Source organism: Sminthopsis crassicaudata, chromosome 4 (genome assembly GCF_048593235.1).
Source record: "Sminthopsis crassicaudata isolate SCR6 chromosome 4, ASM4859323v1, whole genome shotgun sequence".
Lineage (NCBI taxonomy): Eukaryota > Metazoa > Chordata > Mammalia > Dasyuromorphia > Dasyuridae > Sminthopsis > Sminthopsis crassicaudata.
The window spans coordinates 343,205,983-343,228,857 of NC_133620.1; the positions used below are offsets into that span (position 1 = coordinate 343,205,983).

At 39.0% G+C, this 22,875-nt stretch overlaps 1 protein-coding gene across 1 annotated transcript in view; it reads left to right on the plus strand.

Annotated features, from left to right (window-relative positions):
• The window catches only part of ARHGAP27 (Rho GTPase activating protein 27), a 67,292-nt gene extending 54,547 nt beyond the window's left edge, over positions 1-12,745 (plus strand). The window contains 11 exon segments of the mRNA XM_074261018.1: positions 983-1,050; positions 1,365-1,455; positions 3,448-3,552; positions 6,100-6,198; positions 9,313-9,418; positions 9,635-9,745; positions 10,307-10,405; positions 10,954-11,031; positions 11,602-11,736; positions 12,174-12,279; positions 12,452-12,745. Of these exon segments, the coding sequence (XP_074117119.1) occupies positions 983-1,050; positions 1,365-1,455; positions 3,448-3,552; positions 6,100-6,198; positions 9,313-9,418; positions 9,635-9,745; positions 10,307-10,405; positions 10,954-11,031; positions 11,602-11,736; positions 12,174-12,279; positions 12,452-12,629 (1,176 nt within the window). The 3' untranslated portion in view covers positions 12,630-12,745.
• The last annotated feature ends 10,130 nt before the right edge of the window (positions 12,746-22,875 follow it).

Consider the following 22,875-nt stretch of genomic DNA (forward strand, 5'->3'; position numbering starts at 1 on the left):
CCATCTAGCACTCCCCAAAATTTCTTTTCTTAAAAAAGAATGGGAGGTATACTTTCATTTTCAGTGAGTAAGAAATAACAATAATAGCAAAGATATGATCTTAATTCATCATTTATTCTCATTTCTACTAGAATTTCATACATGGGGTGAGTCATACATGAGAATCAAAATATGGCACTAAAAACAACTAGATTCTTTAAACAATGATTGGATGCCCACCTGTCAAGGATATGGTAGAGAGGATTCTGGGGGCAGCTAGGTCATGAAGTGGATAGAGTGCTAGGTCTGAAGTCACATTTGCCCTAAAACATTTATTAGCCATGTGACCCTCGGCAAATTACTTAACTCTGTTTGCCTCTGTTTCCTCATATATAAAATGATTTAGAGAAGAAAATGGCAAACTATATCAGCATTTTTCTTTGAGTATTACTGAAACTAAATAACAAGAAGAGAAAATTCCTCTTAGTTATGGACTAGCTAACTTCTGAAATTCCTAATAGCTGAGTTTCTATGATGCTGAACTAGCACCAAGGAGTAGACAAGTTTCAATGTAGTTTGCTTTTGTTGTTGTTGTTGTTGTTTTTATAATAGCTTTTTATTTCTCCAAATACATGCAAAGATAGTTTTCATTATTCACCTTTGCAAATCCTTGTATTCCAAATTTTGCTCCCCCTACCAAACAAAGCTATCTCCAGCTCAATTAATAAAATATTTATTAAGTTCCTACTATGTGCCAGACATAGAAAACAGAGATAAAAGACAGTCCCAGTTCTCAAGAGTTATATCCAGGCAGGAGGAGCATCAAGGATTGGACTAGCTGACTTTGGAGGTAGTTTTTATCACTGGAATTCAAATTCATTCAAATAATTTTTTAAGTGCCTTTTTCCGTGAACAGAGTGCCTGACTAGGCTGTGAAATCTGTGCTTCTCTCTACTCACTAGCTGCTTTTGACCTTATCTCTTTTCCCCCAACATGCTTATAGTCTAAGACTCTGGATAAAGCTGGCGTCCTTCATCGCACCAAGACAGTGGACAAAGGGAAACGTCTGCGGTGAGCAGGGGTAATTGAGAGTGCTCAGTTAGCAGAGCCAGGGACCAGAACTAGAGGGAATATCGGATGAGGGAGGAGGGTCATCCAGGTTGTTTATAGCTTGTGAGTATCCAAAGTGGTACAGCAGTGTAGGAGATAATGTAGGTTTGAATATCACCTCTGATAATTCCTAAGTCTGTCACTTAACCTCAGTTTCTTCATGTGAAGCACATTTATTTCATGGGATTGTTTTGAAGTTCAAGTGAAATTATGTAGGAAAATTCTTAAATGTTACATAAATGTCAGTAGTGATGATGATGACAATCTCTCTTCAGGAAGAAGAACTGGAGCCCATCCTGGACTGTGCTAGAAGGAGGGATTCTGACCTTCTTCAAGGATTCCAAGGCCTCCATTGCTGGCAGCCTGGTAAGAGCCCTACCTCACCATGGGTTATGGTTATACTTTATACTTATACTTTACCCCCGTGGACCCAGTCCTCAGTGTGAGGTTTCTCTCTTACATGGAGGAAGCCATCCTTCTGCAAGAGAAAGAATTTCCTGGAATATAATGCGTTGGTGTTTTATATCCTCCTTACAAAGATGATTTATTTGGTTCATTGGAGGGAGAAGACAGTGACTATTATTCATTTTATTGGCTCTGTCCCCTACATTCTTTCCCAGAGATATTTGATCATTTCAGTCATGTCTGACTTGGTGACCCCATTTAAGGTTTTCTTGGTAAAGATACTAAAGTCATTTGTCATTTCCTTCTCCTGGTTCATTTTACAGATGAGGCAACTAAGGCACACAGGTTAAGTGACTTGCCCAGGGTCACAGAGGTAGTAAGTACCTGAGGCCCAAGTTGAACTCAGGAAGATGAGTTTTCCTGACTCCAGGCTCAGCACTTTATCCACTGTGCCACCTGGCTGCCTTCAGCATCAGCTAATTCCTCTATATCCCAAGGTTATCTAAGGCTTTAAAGATGGGAATCTCTGGTCCCCCAAGTTAAACTCGGTTTCCCATGCAGGTAGGCGGATAGAGCACTGGACCTTTGAGGCAGGTAGATCTGACTTCAATTATGGTCTGATGCTGTGGCCAGTTGCAGGGAAGGGATATTTGAATAACCTTCAGTTATACATTTCTCTTAGGTCTATGGTTCCTTTGTACTCCCCCAACCAGGGAGGGACTGTGGGATATAGGAAGAGAGATTAATAAGACTAGAAGATCGAGGACTATCTAAAACATAAACACCCCCTGAATTAGCCACTGGATTTTAGGAATTCCAATCCAAGGTGAACAAGGAATGAGATTAGGCTTTATTACTAGAATAAGAAAATGACAAAGCAAATCCCAGACATAGCCCATAATTCCCATAACTGCCAGAAAATAGACTGCCTTTCTTTATATCTCCATTGCTTACCATAGTGTGTGGCATGTGCTAAGTGCTCAACAAATGTTTACTGATTGGGATAGTCTTTTTTTGTGTCATGAACCTCTTTAGCAGTAGATTAAAGCTCATGAATTTCTCTTCAGAATAATGTTTTTAAATGCATCATGTGAAATACCTAGAAGTATAATACCAATCAATCAGATTGAAATACAGTTATAAAATTTTCTTTTTAAAAAAATTTTAAATTATAATCTCCAAGTTAAGAACCCTTAATTAATAGTATACTCAATATGGAGTCAGGACAATCTGGGTTCAGATTCTACCCAAGATGGATACTAATTAGTTGTGCAACCTGGACAAGTCACTAGTTTCTTGGTGCCTCATTTCCTTATTTGTAAAAGTAAAGGGGTTGAACCTAGTGATCGTTAATGTTCTTTCCATCTTGAAATGGAAAGAAATTTAGATCCTACTACTGTGGGATCGATTCTTCTTGCATTCAAGTACATATACTGAACCACTATTGGTGGTTCAGTAGATAGAGTGATAATCCTGGATTCAGGACCTCAGTTCAAATCTGGCCTCAGACACTTTCTAGCCATGTGATCCCAAGCATTCCACTTAATCCTGTTTGCCTCAGTTTCCTTATCTGTAAAATGAGCTGGAGAAAAAATGGCAAACTACTCCAGTGTCTTTGCCAAGAAAACTTCAAATGGGGCCATAAAAAGTTGGACACAACTGAAGAACAACAAACCATGCTGTTGTGGGAGAAGAGCTTGGGGAGTGCTGAGAGTAAGTCATATTGAAAGAGCAAGTTGAATGGGATCCATGTACAAAAAGCTTCTTATTCCTCCAATGTCAGAATCCCTTCAGTATATCTAAGGAATTCTAGATGGCTTAATCTTTGTAAGACTAAACAGGACTTTTGCCAGATTCTTTCTTGTTCTCTCGCTTTGGAAGTTTCATTTAAATTGGGGGAATAAAAGGGATAAGGAGAACTCAATGGAAATACTTCCTCCCCATTTCTTCCAGAGACAGCCATCTACTTCGCATACTCCAGAGTACACTGTAGACCTTCGAGGAGCTACCCTCAATTGGGCCACCAAAAACAAGTCCAGCAAGAAGAATGTGCTCGAGGTGAGGATCTTGAGATTCTTCTCTTGCCCAGCACCTTCTAATACCTCAAATCAGAGACTTCTTATTAGTAGGGGCGCATTTTCAACTTGGATCAAAAAACAAAAATCCAGGTGTAGCTTGCAGAGTGAATATGCAAATTTTTCTATAGCCCTCAAACACTTTTTTGCTTTACAGATTCTCAACAATATTCTTTAAAACTCTGAAAGCTATCATATGTAAATGAACTGATAATGGACCAAAGTGCCTCATGATGACTGAAGCTAAATTCAAACAGGTTCTTTTAGCACATCTCTGTGAGAACTAGTGTTTTTTTTTTTCCCCTAAGATCCTTGGAGCTGTCTTAAAACACTTTCTCCATAGAAATATCCTTTTTTGTCCTTTTTTTGGCAGATAAGTCTGTGGTTAAAAGGAACAGCGCCTTACATGTAAACTTAGCAAATGTCACCAAACATGAACTTTTCAATAGACTCAAAAAAGGAGTATTTATGAAATAGTAAGCTTTTATGTGGCCTTTAAAAAGTGTATATTAAATTTGATAAGATTGTAACAAAATTGCCTTACATCTATGCAACCTCTATGAATTTCCTTCTGTTCTTGTCCATGGATTAAAATAATTTTTTCCCTTGATACTTCCCTTTTTCTTCTTTATCTTTTTTCATCACTACACTACCATTAACTACCAACTCTTCGACACTCCATCTTCTCCTCTCCAAAATAAAAGTCCTCTTTTTAATAACAAATAAGTAGAATCAAGTAAAACAAATTCATATATTGGCTATGCTTGGAAAATTATGCACATCTAATTTCTTTTTGCCAAGAGCTTAGAGATGAGTACCACTGCAATGTTCTCAAATTTGGAAAGAACATGGTTAGATCTGCCCCTCTCCCATAGTTCCCCATTATCTACAAAATTCAGTGATAAAACTTTTGTTTACAAGACCTTAACATTTGAAGTCTTTCACAATTGGAGACCCCATCTTACTTTCCCCCCCCCCCCTGAGGCTGGGGTTAAGTGACTTGCCCAGGGTCACACAGCTAGGAAGTGTTAAGTGTCTGAGACCACATTTGAACTTGGGTCCCCCTGAATTCAAGGCTGGTGCTCTATCCACTGCGCCACCTAGCTGCCCCCCATCTTACTTTTCTAACCTTTTATTCCTTTCCATCAAGATTATATTTTAATTAACTTAGAACAGCTAAATTACTCTAGCCTCTTATACTCCTCTTACTAATCTTGTCTTCCCCATCTCCCATGTCTTTGCTTTTGAAGTGTTTCCTGCCTAAAATGAACCTTTCTTCTCCTCTCCTCTCCCTACTTCCCACCTTATTTGTTGAAGTCCTATGAAACTAAATGCCATGAAGTTTTGCTTGACTTGACCTGTCCACTTCAAGCCCTAAAATGAAATTGAGCTCTTCCCTCTGCAACTTTCTCATGATACTTTGCCTGTGAGAATGGGCCTCAGTTTGCTCATGTCAGAGTATGTAGCCTTTGAAGTCCCTTGTAGTTTTATATCGGTTTTTCTTTGCTACTGTGAATTGCTCCAAATTGCTTTTACCTTATTCCTCCTTGTTCCATAATTAATTGCATATATGCATTTTTTTTGATCATATGCTATTTGGATTCATTTCTATTTTTATATCTACAATGGGTAATCTAGCCTTATGATGTCATAGAGTTAATGATTAAAAAGTTGTCATCCGTGGCTCTCTTCAACAATGAGATGCTTCAAACTAGTTCTAGTTGTTCAGTGATAAAGAAAGCCATCACGCCCAGAGAGAGGACTACAGGAACTGAGTGTGGACCACTATATAGCATTTTCACTCTTTCTGTTGTTTGCTTGCATTTTGATTTCTCAGGTTTTTTTTTTCTTCTTGATTCGATTTTTCTTGTGCAGCAACATAACTGTATAAATATATATATATATATATATATATATATATATATGTATATATATATTTTTTTTTTTTTTTTTTTTGCTGAGACAGTTGGAACTAAGTGACTTGCCCAGGGTCACATAACTAGGAAGTGTCTGAGGCCAGATTTGAATTCAGATCCCCCTGACTTCAGGGATGGTGCTCTGTACCACCTAGCTGCCCATTAACATATATCTTTAACATATTTAACATGTATTGGACTACCTGCCATCTAGGGAAGGGGGTAGGAGGAAGGAGGGGAAAATTTGGAACAGAAGTTTTGCAAGGATCAGTGTTGAAAAATTACCCATGCATATGTTTTGTAAATAAAAAGCTTCCATTTAAAAAAAAAAGAAAAGAAAAAGAAAAAAAAAGTTATCACAATGTGGAGGGAAGTGGTGGCTTTGGTGGTATGCTTTCCATAGGGCTTTGTCTTCTGTCTTTCCCTGTTTGTCATTTTTTAAATAAAGAACTTGAACAAAGACTTAAAGGACCCTTGCATATAGTGGATACTTTATTAAGTATTTATTAATGAATACACCAGGCCACAATGGGGAAGTTTAGATCAGGAGCTTCTGAGGAAGAATGCCAATGTAATGCCTTATTGAATTATATGGAAAATGTTTGCTGTTCCAGCTCCAGAGCCGAGATGGCTCCGAGTACCTAATTCAGCATGATTCGGAAGCCATTATTGGGACATGGTACAAGGCGATCAGCCAGGGCATCCAGGAACAGGTAATAATAATATTCATTGTGAGGAGGTGTGGTTTGGGATGGGAGACTTCATGAGGAAAGGAACCAAAAGAGAAAGGAATAGTCAGTGTTCATGGGTGGAATGACTCTGTCTTCCAGCTGAGATCAAGCCTGTCCTTGGGACTGGAAGCCAACACCCATAACCTTGAGTTAGAGTAAATAATTTTTTATCACTATAAGAGGAGAGACATTCTACTTTTCCTTCTATTTTAGTTATTCTTCTGGATTATGTTGATCTATGTCTGATAACAGGTATCATTCATAGTTAGGATCAAAAATTGAGAAGGACTGTAGGGATCAGCTATTTCAAACTGGTCATTTCAACAGAGAAGGAAAGAAAGGCTTGAAGAAGTTATTTGGCTAGCCTAAGTTCACAAGGCAATAAGTAGTAGAGTCAGGATTTCACCATTCCACAGTTTTAACTCTAAAGACGTTGGGTGGGTTGTGAGGGAAATGCAGACTGTATTTTTGTACTCCCATCCTCAGCGCCTATCTACCCACTCACTTACATCCCTTAAAAATGAGACCTGATCCCCAACAGGGTCAAGGTGGAGGCAGCAACAGCCTTGTCTCTGGTCTTCTATAGTTAGATGCCTTCCCATAATCTAAAAAGTGTGGATTAAGCGATTGATTTCACTCTGGACAGGAGTGAGGAGACTTGTTCTTTAGTGGTCTATCACAGGCTTTGCCTTCCACTTTACCCTAATTGCCTTTATTGCTATTTTTACATTTTTATATCTTATCTGTATTTTCAAATGAAGAATTTAAAGACATAAATGACATTTATATAGCAGGGTTTTGGAAATAATGCAGCCTACTGATAACTATACTAGATCTCCACTTCAATCAGTTAGCTTCTGTACTTAACTGATTCTGATTCTGAGTTCTAAAGAAATCAAGATATATTCTGAAATTTCCTGACAAATCAGTCGGAATACACAGTGATTCTCATAATCAGTCAATTATAACCATTTTACTAAACTTTTTCTCATAAACTTTCTCTTTTCTCTTTCCCAGAAACCTCCCTACCCACTCTTAAAGGATTAAAGAAACATAATTGTTACTGGCTTCACAATTTTGTAATAATGTAACAAACAATACAAGGATCTATTTAAATAATATATCATAGTAATAAAAATAATTATCCAGTCACCTTTAACCCTCAACTGTAACTGCTGACTTCTCAACTCTGGAAAATCAATCTCACTATACTGTATTGTCAGAAATTTCAGTTAGAGTTTCTCAAGAATTCTCTTTTGGGTCCTTTCTCAACAACCTAAGACTTAAAATTATTTCAAGAAATGCCTCTTTAAACGTTCCCAAAGGTAACATAATCTCTTAGGAAAGAAGTTCCTTTAGTCCTTTGACTTTTTGAGAAAGTCTTTCTCCTGGTGTTCCAGTTAACAGTTTCTAGATGACAATTTAATTGTCACTTTCTTCAAGATCCTATTCCTGATTAAAGATGAAGTAATAATGCCCAAGAATCTGTGGAAGGGGCTACTGAGCAGGAGTGAGATTTACTAATTTTGTGGATAATACAAATGTGAGAAGAAGTAGTAATCTTAACACTAGAATCAGGATTTATATGTATTTACATAGACTGGCTCTGTGGGCCAGAAATAGCAACATGAAATTTAATGGGGATAACTATAAAAAATGGTGATCTAAGTGTCTACATAATATCTACCAGTGATAATATTGTTCTGGGGAAGCTGTGTAAAGAATGTCATCACACAGTTATGTGACCAGAAGGGTGGGTTGGCTAGTCATTTATTTAGAGGGAAGGTGACCTTACAGATTACAGTAGACTGTGTGCTCCATTGGTATCCACAAAATGTTAAGAGATCTGGAGGAAAACTCCCAACACTATGGGAAGAATCCCCTATAAAATACTATAGGAAAATAAGAAAGATTCAAAATGATAACATGAGTGGGCTATGATCGGGGAGTACCATTGGAAGAAGTATCCACGGTGACAAGATCATTGGTCCATCAAAATATCAAAATATAAAATTTGGGATTTGAAATAATCACCTGTACAGGCACAGGTTGGGAAATTCTGACAACAGCTGTTTATGAGATCCATAGACAGATTTCAGGGGAGTCTATGAACTTGGACAGAGAAAAAAATTACTTCTTTATTTCAATAGTATTGGTTTCCTTTGTAGTCTTATGTATCTTATTTTATTTAGAAAAGATTTTAAAACTTTTAAAAATTCTTCTGGAGCAGCTAGATAGTATAGTGGATAGATTATCAGGCCAGGATCCAGGAGGACTGAGTTCAAATCCAGCCTCAGACACTTGACACTTAGCGGTGAGAGCCTGGGCAAGTCATTTAATCCTGAATTACCTTACTTCCCCCAAAAAAATCCTTCTGAGAAGGGGTTCACAGACTTCACCAGCCGGCCAAAGGAGTTTATAACACAAAGAAAATTAAGCCCAGCTTTGGAGGTCTGAATAACCTGCATGCTTGATGTGAGCCAATGGTGTATAATAAAATAATAGATTTAGAGCAAGAAGGGATCTTAAGGGCCATCGAGATCAAGTCTTTCTCATTTTCAGATAAGAAACAGAGAGGTCAGGATTTAGATATTATAGCTGGTGTCTAAGATGGGATTCTAAAAGAGATCTTCTTCGCCCCAAGTCTAATGCCTTTTCCATTAAACAACTGTTCCCAAAATGACATTCCCAAAACCCTTTCAGGGAATCTGTGAGTTCAAAATTTGTATATAATATTATGATATTTTGATTTCTAATATAGTCTAATATGTTCACAGAACAAAAGTTCTTTGGGATCCTCAATTTTTATTAGTATAAAGGAAGCCCGAGCCCAAAATATTTGAGAACTATTGTACTATTCCATGTTATCTTTCAAATTGATAGGGAGGTAGATTTCTCTTTGATAAAGGGGAAAACTCTCCATTGCCCAACAATGGAAGTTTAGCTTACGAGATAGTGGACCCCCATCGCTATGAGGGTTCAAGCTGATCAGACTCCAGATGAGGGCCTGTCAGGAACGCTACATATAGGATTCCTACTTTGCAAGTGAGATCTGAAAAGAGGACCTCTTCTGACTCTGAGATTCTCTGACTCTAGTCCACAGAGGCTTATCCTGAGACTGACAGTGAAAATAGTGCTGACTTTGGGTCCAGTGAGCAACTGGGAGGTGGAAGGGAGAAAGAAGAGGAAAAAAAACATCCTCGTAAGTGGGGCTGGGAAGTGGGAGGTTGTGGGAGATGTGGAGGGAATGGAAGGAAGGAAAGAAAGTGTTTTATCACAAGAGCAAAGAAGTCTTCCCTCAGTGGTAGACTTGGAGAGAAATCTGAGCAATCTTATGTAGGATAAAGAAGTTCTCTTTAAAAGTTATTTGGTACCTAGCAGGCAGCTCCCTAATGAATGCTGGAATTCCCACCCACAGTGAGTTCTCTGGGGCCTGAGAATGACTCCAACAAGGTCCGACACAAACTCCGAAAATTCTTATTGAGGAGACCCACACTGCAATCGCTTCGGGATAAAGGCTACATCAAAGGTAGGCATGTGTGTGTTTGAGCATGTATACACAACAAGGAGGCATGATGGGTAGTATGGACATGTGTATCATTAGATTTTTCTAAAAAGTATTTTCTCTTTCTCCTACTTCATTTCCCTTCCCCAATTCATAGTAAAAACAAAAACAAAAAAAAAAAAAAACCTCTTGTAACAAACATACACAGTAAAGACAAATAAATTCCCCATCAGCCGAGCCCAAAAATGTATGTTTATCTTTAGCCTGAGTCCCTCTATCAGGAAGTAGATTGTATGCTTTATCATTGGTCCTGTGGAATCAGTTGGTCGTCGAATTGACCAATTTTTCAGCTTTTCCAAACTATCTTCTGTATAATGATGTTACAATATAAATTATTCTCCTAGTTGCATTGTTTTCCCAAGTTTCTCTGAGTCCCTCTTGTCATTTCTGTATATAGTCCAATATTTGGATTGTGCATTTTGTTCCCCTCCCTGAATGCCAGTTTTCTGAGGTCCAGGGAGGGACATTTGGAGGTAGTCAGCCTTCATGGTACTTGAACTCTGCTTCTCCCGTCTGCCTTTCCAGATCAGGTGTTTGGCTGTGCACTGTCTACGTTATGTGAGCGAGAGAACAGCTTCATACCCCGCTTTGTGCAGCAGTGTATCAGGACAGTGGAGTCTCGGGGTATGTAGGCACTAGTAACTGGTCTTGTCCCCCATTCCCAAGAGGGGGGTAACTCGGGCCTAGGGAGGGACAGAGAGTGGAACTGGGGTCAGGTAAGTCAGGGTAGCCTCCGGGTGACTTAATCTGACTCTTCCCCTCCTTGCCCACTGGGTTCAGATTTCTCTGCTACCTCACCCTGTGTACTAGGGGAGGTCCTATATTGGGCCAGAGAACAGACCACGAGCCCTGCTCTTTTGGGAAGTGTGGAGCAAGGGTGAGGAGACCTATTCTGAAACACACACTCAGTTAGATGTAATGCCCTTTTCATCATTAACTGCTCCTTATAAAAAATGAGACTTCTGTGAGACTTTATAAAGAACAGCAGGGCAAGTGTTGGACAAGGAAGTCTGTGAATCCAAAAACATGACTTGTTGAGAGTAGATAAAAATGTCCCTTGTGGGGTGAGAGGTCATGGCAGAGAAAGGGGAGTTGTGTCCCTTTTGTTCCCAGTGAATCCAGGAGAGCTTCCTGGAAGAAGTGGGAGCCAACTTCTCTCTCAACTCTGCTAGGGTTGGACATCGATGGACTGTACCGCATCAGTGGGAATCTGGCCACCATCCAAAAACTACGCTACAAGGTGGATCATGGTGAGTCTACCTGAGTCTTAAAAGAAAGTGCTGAGATGTCTGAATTGGACATGGGACAGAATTTTGTATTGAGAGGGGAGCCCCTCATTGTGAGGTCTTTCTCCCTTGTAACCCCATCGCTTTTGGAGGCATTCAATGTTAAGTGACTTGCCCAGGTTCAGACAGCTGATGTCTGAGGCTGGATTGGAACTTAGGTCCTCCTGACTGCAGAGCTGGTGCTCTCTATCCACTTACTGCCCCTTCCCATCGTCTTTACCAAGAAATAGCCGGATCCAGACCAGTCTCTAGACATCCGAGAAGGCTGAGTGGTGAGAGAGATTCCCTTGGCTGAGATGGTCATGGAAAATCCCTCCCACCTGCCCTGTGGAACTTCTGCGTCCATTCCCTCAGACTTAGCCACGGCCTTGTTTGGATTCCCTGGACCCCAGTGTCCCTTCCCTTCTTGCCCAAGGCATCCTTCCCTCCTCCTTCCCCTCTCTCTATATTGAGAGCTGGGTCTAGAGGATGCAGGCCAGTTCCTCTTCCTCCCACCCCAGGGGACACTGACCCTCTCTTCTCTTCCTGCTTCAGATGAACGGCTGGACCTGGATGATGGGCGATGGGAGGACGTCCATGTCATTACTGGAGCACTGAAGCTCTTTTTCCGGGAGCTGCCTGAGCCCCTGTTCCCCTTCTCTCACTTCCGCCAGTTCATTGCAGCCATCAGTAAGAGATGAAGCCTGAGGGGTGGGGATGATGGAGGTATTAAAGTTACAGGGAAGAGATAGGATAGGGAAAATGAAATGATATAAATAAGTGGCCATAGTCCCCTTCTCTGGGAAGGGCAGCTGCTCTGTCAATAAATACTGACATTTCTAGAGCATTGTAAAGTTTGCAAAAAGCTTCATATAATTATCTCATGAAATGCTATGAGTAATGTTATCCCCATTTTATTGATGAGGAAACTGAAGTTCAGGAGGCTTAAGTGGTTTGCTTAAGTCTGGTAACTTGTAAATATCAGAGATGGGATTTGAATACAGTTCCTTGAGTACCCAGCTGAGGGTGGGAATTCACCTTTTCCTTGCACCATATAGAGAACATTTCCAGCCCAAACCCTCCTGACTGAGTCCTTCTTTCTCCCTGTACCCACACCCTCACTCCAGAACTCCAGGATCAGACCCAGCGGAGCTGCTGCATCCGAGACCTGGTGCATTCCCTTCCCGCTCCCAACCACAACACCATGTGTCTCCTCTTCCAGCACCTCTGCAGGTGAGGTGCTTTTATTGGGGGGGTGCCATTGGGGTTAACCCTCAGTTCTGGGACACTGGATCTCTGTCTGAGAGCTCAGACTCTGCAGAAGTTCTCATTGGAGTTAGGAGGGCCCCACGTGCCCATCGGCAGCCTGTCTTTCCACCCTGATTCCCATGCCTTCCCTCCCCAGGGTGATCGAGCACAAAGAAAAAAATCGCATGTCCGTACAGAGTGTGGCGATTGTTTTTGGGCCCACGCTACTGCGGCCTGAATCTGAGGAGGGAAACATGCCCATGACTATGGTGTTTCAGAACCAGGTGGTTGAGCTGATACTCCAGCAGTGCAAAGACATCTTCCCCCCATGCTGATCATCCTTGCCAGAGGCCAGGACACCAGGACAGTGGGATGTGGACACAGTGGGGTGGGAGAAGGGAAAGGGATGGGGGGACCAGTGTAACCAATAAATGGAGAGAGTTTTCCTTTGCGCTGGGCTTGTTTCCTGTGGCTCAGCAGAGTGGGGGTCTCTAGCAGGTCTTGCTTGAGCACCCAGCAGTTTGGTAAGAAGGGAAGAAATAGCCTGCATTCTCTTCCCAAATCTCTCCTCCTTTTCAATCCCCTAATGCAGAAAGCTGCAGAGTTGGAAGGGACCTCAGACACCATCTTGTCTGACCCACTCCCTTTATAGGTAAGAAAAGAAGCCATTTGGGGCCAATGAGGAAATACCCCCAATCATTTAGGCAGTAGTGTGGAGAGAGGTGAGGGGGACACGAGAAGACAAGGCTGGACACAGAGAGGGCTATCAGTCTACCGAGAGCCCCGAGTGCCAGAAAAAAGGAGTTTAAATGATATTTGGCTGACAGGAGGGAGCCACTAACAATACTTGAGCAGAACCACGTTGCCCACGGAAGGAAGGAATTAGGTTTCCAGGTTGTTCTTCAAACCCAGGGTGTTCCCAGGTACTCTCTGGTGGCCTTCTAACCTCCATGAGTCTAGGATCTCTCGGTCCACATAATTCTTAAAAGATGCACAATAAAAGAAATGAGCGAACATTCTATGCCTCAGCATGGAGTTAAGATGAGTTCAATGGAAACCATCAGGTTATGAGGGCCCAGTCTTTATCTGTGATTCTGGACATCATTCTTCTTCCTCCTATCCACTTCCCCCTGTGAAGGCAAATTCTTTGCCCTGGACCACTATCAAAGGGACCTATCCCTGGGGAGTCCACAGTGACCCCTGGTGACCAATTTAGGTAATAAAAAAGATCACAACCCTTTCATGACCAGCAGTTAGAGAGCTGTATGTTCAGGAAGTGGAGAACATGAATTCTAGTTCCCAGAAGAATTGCAGTTTAAGTCAATGGATCTGAAACTTGATGGATTTGATTGCTCATGCCTATCAATAAAAAAAGTGGGAGAACACACTGCCAATATGTGTATATTTACTTATTTATAAATTATATACATGAACTTTACTTGAGAAGCAGCCTTAGCCAACTGGATAGAGAGTTGGTTGAGAAGCCAGCAATACCCAGCCTCTAGTCCTGCCTCTGACACATGACTCTGTGACCATGGGCAAGACACTTGACCTCTGGCTGCTCAAAGTAGCAGAGAAAATGTCAATTTGATTAGGGGGAAAACGTTTGAGAATGTGAGAGTTCCCAAGATTATCAGTAACACAGGAATAGACCTTATTCCTACTATTCTACTAATAATTATGTATGTTATAAAACAACATTAAAAAAGATATTTAAAAAGGATCCATGAGGAAATCCTATTTGATTGTAAAGTCAACAGCAAATCTCCAGAGTTAATTAGAATTATTTTTTTTTTTTTTCCTGAGGCTGGGGTTGAGTGACTTGCCCAGAGTCACACAGCTAGGAAGTGTTAAGTGTCTGAGGCCAGATTTGAACTCGGGTCCTCCTGAATTCAGGGCTGGGGCTCTATCCACTGCACTGTACTTTGAGTAAAGTACAATAAACCTGGAAAGTGAGTAGGCTATTGACAGTTTGTGAAGGAGAAAGAGAGAAGGGATTTTCATTGTTCATTCATTCTTTCAGTGGTGTCTCACTCTTTGTGACTTCATTTGGGCTTTTCTTGGCAGTTACGTGAGTGGTTTGCCATTTCCTTCTCCAACTCATTTTACTGATGAGGAAACTGAGGCAAACAGGGTAAAGTGACTTGCCCAGGGTCACACAGATAGATAATAAGTATCTGAGGCTGGATTTGAATTCAGGAAAATGTGTTTTCCTAACTTCAGGACTGACTCTCTCTCTATTGTGCCATCTAGCTGCCCAAATATTAATTAAACACTTACTATGTGCCAGGCATTTTGCTAAATACTTTACAAATATTATATTTGTGAGATAGGTGCTATTATTATCCTCCCTTTCATAGTTGAGGAAATTGAGGCAGACAGAAATTAAGTGACTTGGCCAGACTCTCAAAACTAGTGGACCTCATTAACTCTAGGTCTAAGGTTCTATCAGATGTGCCAGTTGGCTGCCTGAAGGGCTTAACAGGCTAAGTAGAGACGCTTATATTCTATCCAAGATGCAAAAGGGTCCTTAAACAAAGGAGGGATATCTGACACACATTAAGGGAAAAAATCCCTGATTATAGAATGAGGAAAATGAATTAGAAAAAGAGACATTTGAAGCATTGCTAAAGCAATAGTCCAGGTGAGAGGTGAGGTAGAGGTTTGGCAGGGTGAGTAGGGAGAAGGGGACAAGTAGAAGAAATTGGGAGGTAGGCACAAAAGTCTTTGGCAACTATTGGATATAGAGCATCATTCAATAAACATTAAGTGCCTAAGGCACTGTGTTAAATGCTGAGCATATAAAGAAGAGTAAAAGTCCCAATCTGAAGCTCCAATACAGGATCTAGTATTAAGGTGGGGTTGGAAAATTTAAGGTGGGATAGAGTTGTATGGAAGGAATCGTGAGGGAGAAAGGGGAGTGTAAGAAGATTGGAGAGGTTTGGAATATCTAAAAAAGATTTTACATCCTAGAAGTCATAGGGAGCCACTGGAATGAGAGAGGAGAGTTGAGAATGACTTAAGTGCAGAATATGGTGCCTGGAAAGATATTTGCTTCACTCACTCCACAGTTGGGCAACAAGGGCTAGAGGAAGGAGCGAAGATGTTCTCCTTGACACCTGAGTATCCCCTGTGGGTGCTTAAGTAGTAATATGCTGTAATTGCTTTAGGGCAGAAATTGGGAGCTTGAATTTGGAGGAAGAAGAAAGAGTAAGGAAATACATGGACCAAACAAGTTTCACAAGACTGCTGTTTTACCAGAGACAAGGTCTCCTTTAATCCATCATGTTTCATCAGCTTCTAGGTTAGGAAGTCCTTTACCCTAATGGAGTTTCTGTTGCTATTCCTTCAACTTAGAATAAGAAATACATAACTATAATCTAAATGTTTTCTTGTTTTTTGTTGTTTTTACTATTTATTGATGTCTCATGGTGTCATTAGCTTCCATTTGTCCAATTCTAATTTTTAAAAAAGTATTTTCTTCAATCAACCTTTACACCTCTCTTTTCAATTGGCCAATTTTGCATTTAGGGAACTCTTTTCTTTAGTGGATTTTTGTGCCTCTTTTTCTATTTAGTCAATTCTGGTTTTTAACATGTTATTTTCTTGAGTATTTTTGTGCTTCATAATTTTCTTGTATTACTCTTCAAACAATCTTTTTTGAGCTCTCCCAGGAAGCCTTTTGGGGCTATAGTTGCTTTGATTTCATTGTTTTCTTTTGAGTTTGTATCTTCATCTTCCCTGTCTCTATAATACCTTTTTATGATCAAGTTCTTCTTGTTTGCTCATTTTCCAGCCTATTTATTGACGTTTGATTTTATATTAAAATTGGATTGTGCTCCAATATACTCCTCTGAGTGGAAGGGGCACTGTCTCAGGATTCAGGGGTTTTTGTGCTGTCTTCAGCTACCTCTAAGAGTCTGAAAGTTTTCAGTCTCCTAAAATTGTATGATCTAAGAAGAGGTGTGGTCACTGCTTTCCTGTGGCCTGTGAGTGACCACAAGCCCGCTGTAACTGTGGTCAGGGACCTCCCTCCCCTGTGGCTACAAACACCAGTACACTATACCATTTTGCACTTTTCACCTTGTGATCTCAGCCTGAAACTATGTATTGGTAGTGCACCCTGTGCTAGCAAAAGAATTCCCTGTGATCTTCTGGTCAGTTCAGCCCACTTACTGTCCACATGCTCAGAGCTATCCCCATAAAAAATGTTCCAAAATATACCAGTGACATGCAGCTAACTCCATGTCAAGTCTAAAGTGGACTATGGTTTGTCAGCAAACTAGAAATGCTCAGACACAATTCATTGATGCCAGTGATATTTATGTATTCTAGCCAGAATCTGGGCAATTCTCTTCCCCTTCCTCCCCAAATTACTCTTTTCTTTCCAGGATTGTATTTACCTCTGCTTTCTTTCCCTACTGTGATCCTTCTCTTTTTAGGAACTGGTTGTCATGGTTGATTGACTTCTATAAGTGAAGGAAGACCTTGCAGGAAAAGAGTCTCTAGACTTGGGGCAGTTAGGTAGCACAGCATAGAGCCCAGGCTTAGAAACAATACCATGGGAGCTCAAATGCTGCTTCAGATAGATTATTAGCTCTTAACTTGTGTTTGCCTCAGTTTCCTTCTCTGAAATAATAATAGTATCTACTCCTAGGATTGTTGTAAGGATCAAATGAAATAATAATTACAAAATACTTAGTACAGTGGTTGGTATATAATAAGGTGATATATAAATGTTAGCAATTATTATTAAATTTGGATGCCTACCTCCAGGGTTAAGCATGAATGGAATATATAGAAAGTGTGGGAACTTCAGAATCATATAAATGAATGATGAAGTTCAAGATCAATGGGAAGAAGCCAAAGCTCAATAAGTATGTGATGAGAAAAGTTATATTAATGGGATTTAATGGCTTATCTCATAGAAGGAGTTTGGTAGGATGCCTTATTTCTCTACTTAAATAAATAATTTATGTGAGGTGGGAGACTGGCCAATGAGGGCTCAATCCTTAGAGCATATGCAGATATGACCTTCCTGGTAAATCATGCATGTTTTTTACTTGCTGTCAATATAATACATGGGACTTTGGGGAGCCCGTTTTTGGCATGAGCTGGTGTGCAGTGATGTATTTTATAATTGACTTCAGAGATGGAAAGAGCTTTAATACTGAGTATGAATACAGAAGGATCAATACTCCTTTCCCTCAGGTCCTTTTGCATTTTGCAGCTTTCAGAGGAGGAAGAAATGCTGTGGGCTAACAGGTAGGGAGAATGGTTTCAGCTGACTGACTTCACCTGGCCATTATGTGTCTATAAAAAAGAACATGTGGACCTTTTATTTCTTGTATTTCTTATGTTTATTCTTTCTTGATCATAAGTGAATGAATATTCAAAATCAGAACAGGCCAGGTTAGACTTGAAAACTTTGAAAAGATTGTAAGAGCAACCGGAGATGGAAACAGTCTGCTGTTAGCCACAGTAGCCCAGTCCAGTGAGGAACTAGGACTGAGGAATGGCCCACTTGATCCAGCCCAGCCATAAACTGATCCAGGAGTTAAGACGTGCTATTTTACAGACTAGAGAATGAGTCATCCACTGGTTACACCATACACAGGAATGAGCTTTATGAGAACTATGAAGAAAGGGACCCTCAGGACAAATGATCAACAGGTGTTCTTTGACAACACATGTCCCTTATGGATATCTCTATATTATTCTGCTTTAAGTTTGCTCTCACTCTCTCCAGGGACCTTTGTATATATTAAGTATCCTTAAGGTTGGTGGGAGTTGGGGAGAAGGGGAATATTTTGAACCTACCACTTTACATCTGATAACATTCTCTCCAAAATTGGGCAGAGAAGAGAGTTCAGCCTTGTTTGTAGAAGAGTAAATGTTTTCTTGCACTTCTATCTTTTCTATACCTCCTCAGTAAAATCTATCTGATATCAATTGTTTAATTGTACTGGGAAGATACCAACTGGTTAATAATAATGAGGGAACCATACCAGATGAGTATTTGTGAGCAATGGGGATCTAGTCTGCCAATACAAGTAAAGATTGGGAGAATGAGCCCCAAGGGGTACTGCATATGTAAAACTGGATGTAATTGTTTTTTGAATATTATATAGAACTTATCAATTCATATGTTTTTGGATTTTTTTTTTTTGTAATTTAGGAGTTCACTTGTTTAATTCCATTTTTTCTGAGAGTGAACTATTTATCATCTCTATTGTTATAATAATATAGGTATTTTACTTTTTTGTAAATATTCATCTATTTCATTTAAGTTATTTTGTGGGCATAAAATTGGGGAAATAGTTTTTAATAATTTTAATAATTTCTCTATTTGTAATGAACTCATCATTTTTAATTTTTATGTTGATAATTTGGTTTTCCTAGTTTTATTTATCACTTGAATAGTTTTTTTTGTTTTCAATTTTTTCTCTTATTTGCTTTGCAGAATTTCCATTTTTTTTTTGTCTGTAGTTGAATTTTTTTGATTTATGGTTTTCTTATTGGGGGAGAGGTTATAGACCCAATTCATTGATTTGTTATTTCTCCATTTTGTTAATGAAAACTGTTTAGTAATGGAATCCAAAAATTCTGGTATAAAAACACTTTGTTTTAATTTTCTTTAATGCAAGTATCTATTATTCTATGATTTGTCCTTTGAACTGACTTATTATTTAATTATTAATTATTTAATTTCTACTTAAGAAGTCTTTCACAAGATGACCTTTATTATAATTTTAATTGTGTTGTAATAAGTAAAGTATGTGTTTTATAGATTTGCTTTTCTGTATTTGTTTATGAGATTTTTATTTTATTTGTTTCCAAAGTTTTTACCCTAGTACATAGTGAATTTTTGTAGATACCATAGGTAGCCGAACATATATGCATGGTCCTTTTTTATTCCCTTTCAGTAATCTACAAATCTACAAATATCTGTCATACATGTTTCTAAAATTCTATTCAAACCCTCAACTTTTTTCTTTTTTATCTATGATCCTATGATACTATCCTTTTTAAATTAGATATTTCTTAATGTCAAAGGAGCACATTGAATTTCCTTTTTTTCCCCCCTGAGGTTGGGGTTAAGTGATTTGCCCAGGGTCACACAGCTGGGAAGTGTTAAGTGTCTGAGACCAGATTTGAACTCGGGTCCCCCTGAATTCAAGGCTGGTGCTCTATCCACTTCGCCACCTAGCTGCCCCTTCATTGAATTTCCAAAGTAAACTTTTTTTCCTTTCTATTTCTTCCTAAAATTCAGTTAACTTTTCCTCAAGTACCTAGATGCTTTGCCATTTGATGTATAGACATTCAGTATTTATATTATTTCTTTATCCTATGGGGAAAATCTACTTTCCTTAAATATTTTTAATTCATGTAAATTTTTATTGTTCCCTTGTTTGAGATTTGTTATGCCAGATTTTTAAATTAACCAGAAGCATAATAAATTCTATTCCAGCTCTTCATTTTAATTCTAGGTAAATCTTTAGAAATGTTTCAACTGTGTTTTTTCTAAACATTGTGGTCCTGGCTCTTTTTTCTCATCCATTTGGCTATTCTTCTCTGTCTCTGTCTCTGTCTCTGTTTTTCTTTCTCTCTCTTACTCTGTGTGTATGTATCTCTTTCTGTTTCTCTCTCTGTGTGTGTTTCTCTATCTCTGTCTCTTTCTCTCTGTTTTGATGAGTTCAGCCCAATAACATTTACTATTGTGATTGTTGATTATGTATTTCATGTCTTTATCTTTTTTTCTCTTTTCTTCCTAGGCCTTAGAAGGAGTAGAAATCTGATTTGTTATTTTTCAGTTATTTCAGTTATGTTCAACTCTTTGTGAAAACTCTTGAGACTTTCTTGGCAAAGATACTGCTATTTCCTTCTCCAATTCTCCATTTTATAGATGAGGAAACTGAGGCAAACAGGATGAAGTAACTTGTCCAGGGACATACAGCTAGTAAGTATAAGGGACCAAATTTTTTTTTTAATTTAGAATTTTTTTTCACACTATATATGCATGAGTAATTTTTTAAATAATATTATCCCTTGTATTCATTTTTCCAAACTATCTCCCCCTCCCTCCACTCCCTCCCCCCGATGACAGGCAATCCCAGACATTTTACATGTGTTACAATAAAACCTAGATACAATATATGTGTGTAAATACCATTTTCTTGTTGCACATTAATTATTAGCTTCCGAAGGTATAAGTAACCTGGGTAGAAAGACAGTAGTGCTAACAATTTACATTCACTTCCCAGTGTTCCTTCTCTGGGTGTAGTTATTTCTGTCCATCATTGATCAACTGGAAGTGAGTTGGATCTTCTTTATGTTGAAGATATCCACTTCCATCAGAATATATCTTCATACAGCATTGGAGTGTACAGCGATCTTCTGGTTCTATTCATTTCACTCAGCATCAGTTGATGTAAGTCTCTTCAAGCCTCTCTGTATTCCTCCTGCTGGTCATTTCTTACAGAGCAATAATATTCCATAATCTTCATATACCATAATTACCCAACCATTCTCCAATTGATGGACATCCATTCATCTTCCAGCTTTTAGCCACTATGAAAAGGGCTGCCACAAACATTTTGGCTCATACAGGTCCCTTTCCCTTCTTTAGTATTTCCTTGGGATATAAGCCCAATAACAGCAATGCTGGGTCAAAGGGTATGCACAGTTTGATAACTTTTTGGACATAGTTCCAAATTGCTCTCCAGAATGGTTGGATTCTTTCACAACTCCACCAACAACGTATCAGTGTCTAAGGGACCAAATTTGAACTCAGGACCTCTTGACTCCAGTTCTGGTACTCTATTCATTCTGCCATCTAGCTTTACAGTTATTGCTGCTAAATATTTTATGATCCTGACTATGGTTCCTAAGTATTTGAAATCTTTCTTTCTACTACTTACAGCAGTTTTTTTCATTGACTTGGAAGTTTTATATTTGGGTTATAATATTCCTGTACATTTTCAGTTTGAGATTTCTTTCACGAAGTATTTAGTGAATTTTTTTTTCTTCTTCTTTGCCTTTGGCTATAAAAGATCTAGGCAATTTTCTTTGATGATTTTTTTGTATTTCAAGTTTTATGTTTGATCATGTTTTTCTTTTTCTTTCTTTTTTTCTTTTTCTTTTCTTTCTTTCTTTTTTTTTTCTTTTTACTCTTCTCTGTTTCTTTATTAGTCACAGTGTATAAGAAAGTCTAACATTTCCTGCCTTGGCTTTTTGGCCATGTTTTTCAGGGGGTCCAGTAATTCTTAAATTATTAATCTGTTTCTCAGGTTATTTTAAATAACAATTAACATATTTTTTGTATTCTTTTGATTTTGTTCAAACATTTCTTATTGTTTCATGAGGATACTAAATTCTATTTGTTTCACTCTATTTTTTCAAAGAATTCACTACTTGGGTAAAGTTTTCCCTTTCTCTTCTAAGCCATTTATTCTACTTTCAACTTCTTTTCTTCCCAGACTCTCATGTCATCATGTTCAGTGTCTTATTTTTACTCACATTTCTTGGTCTAGACTTTTGTGCTCTGTCCAGTCCACTTCATCATTCTTGTATAGGTTCCATGGGCTTTGCTTGTTCCTTTTCTCTGTAATTTGAATGCTGCTACTTAGCTGCCAATGTGGTTTGGGTGACTAGTACTGAGCCCCACCCTCTGTCTCAATCCCTGGTGTTTTTTTTTAATCTTTTGGTATCCCATTGGTGGTATAGGCTTCAGTAACTCTGTTTTTCCTTCTCTTTATATAATTCTGAGTTAGGGTTTGGTTCCATTCTCTGTTGTGGTCCTAATAAGCCTATGAAAATTGGGGTTGCTGGAAAACCAACTGGTTTCAGGCCTCCTACACAGCTGTCCTGGCACTCTAACATGGAGCCAGGCCCTTTCTATCTATACAATGACCTGTGAGGATAGTTCTTTGTTCATTTTCTGACAAACCAGGCCATGGATCTGACTTTAGTTACTTAATTACTAGAGCTGGTGACAGTTTGTGATACCTCAAAGCTTTCTGGCTTCAGGCCCCTTTGTGGCAATGTAAGCTGATTTCTTGGCTTCTTCCAAATCCACATTTACCTGAGATGGCCCTGACTTACAATATTCATGTTCAGAGCTCTTACAAGCTTCAGATTCCTTTCTGGAAAGTTTCCCTAGCTCCCTCATCCTCAATGGCTTTTGGCTCCATTTCAAAGAACTCAGAATTATTCAAAGAGAAAAAAATGTAATTTCTTGGTTCCTATCCTTCTTGATCTTTCTGCAGCATCTTACCTTTTTTGACACCTCTTCCTGATTATCCTCTATTTTCTGGGCTTCCTCCTCTTTCCATCTATCTAACCACTCCTCAGTCTTCTTTGCAGGCTCTTTCTTTTTTTATCTGTACATTTTATTTCTTTTTTTTTTTTAACTAAAGCTTCTTATTTTCAGAACATATGCATGGATAATTTTTCAACATTGACCCTTGCAAAACCTTGTGTTCCAATTTTCCCCCTCTGCCCCCCCACCTCCTCACCTAGATGGCTAATACATGTTAAGTATGTTAAAATATATGTTAAATCCAATATATACATACATAC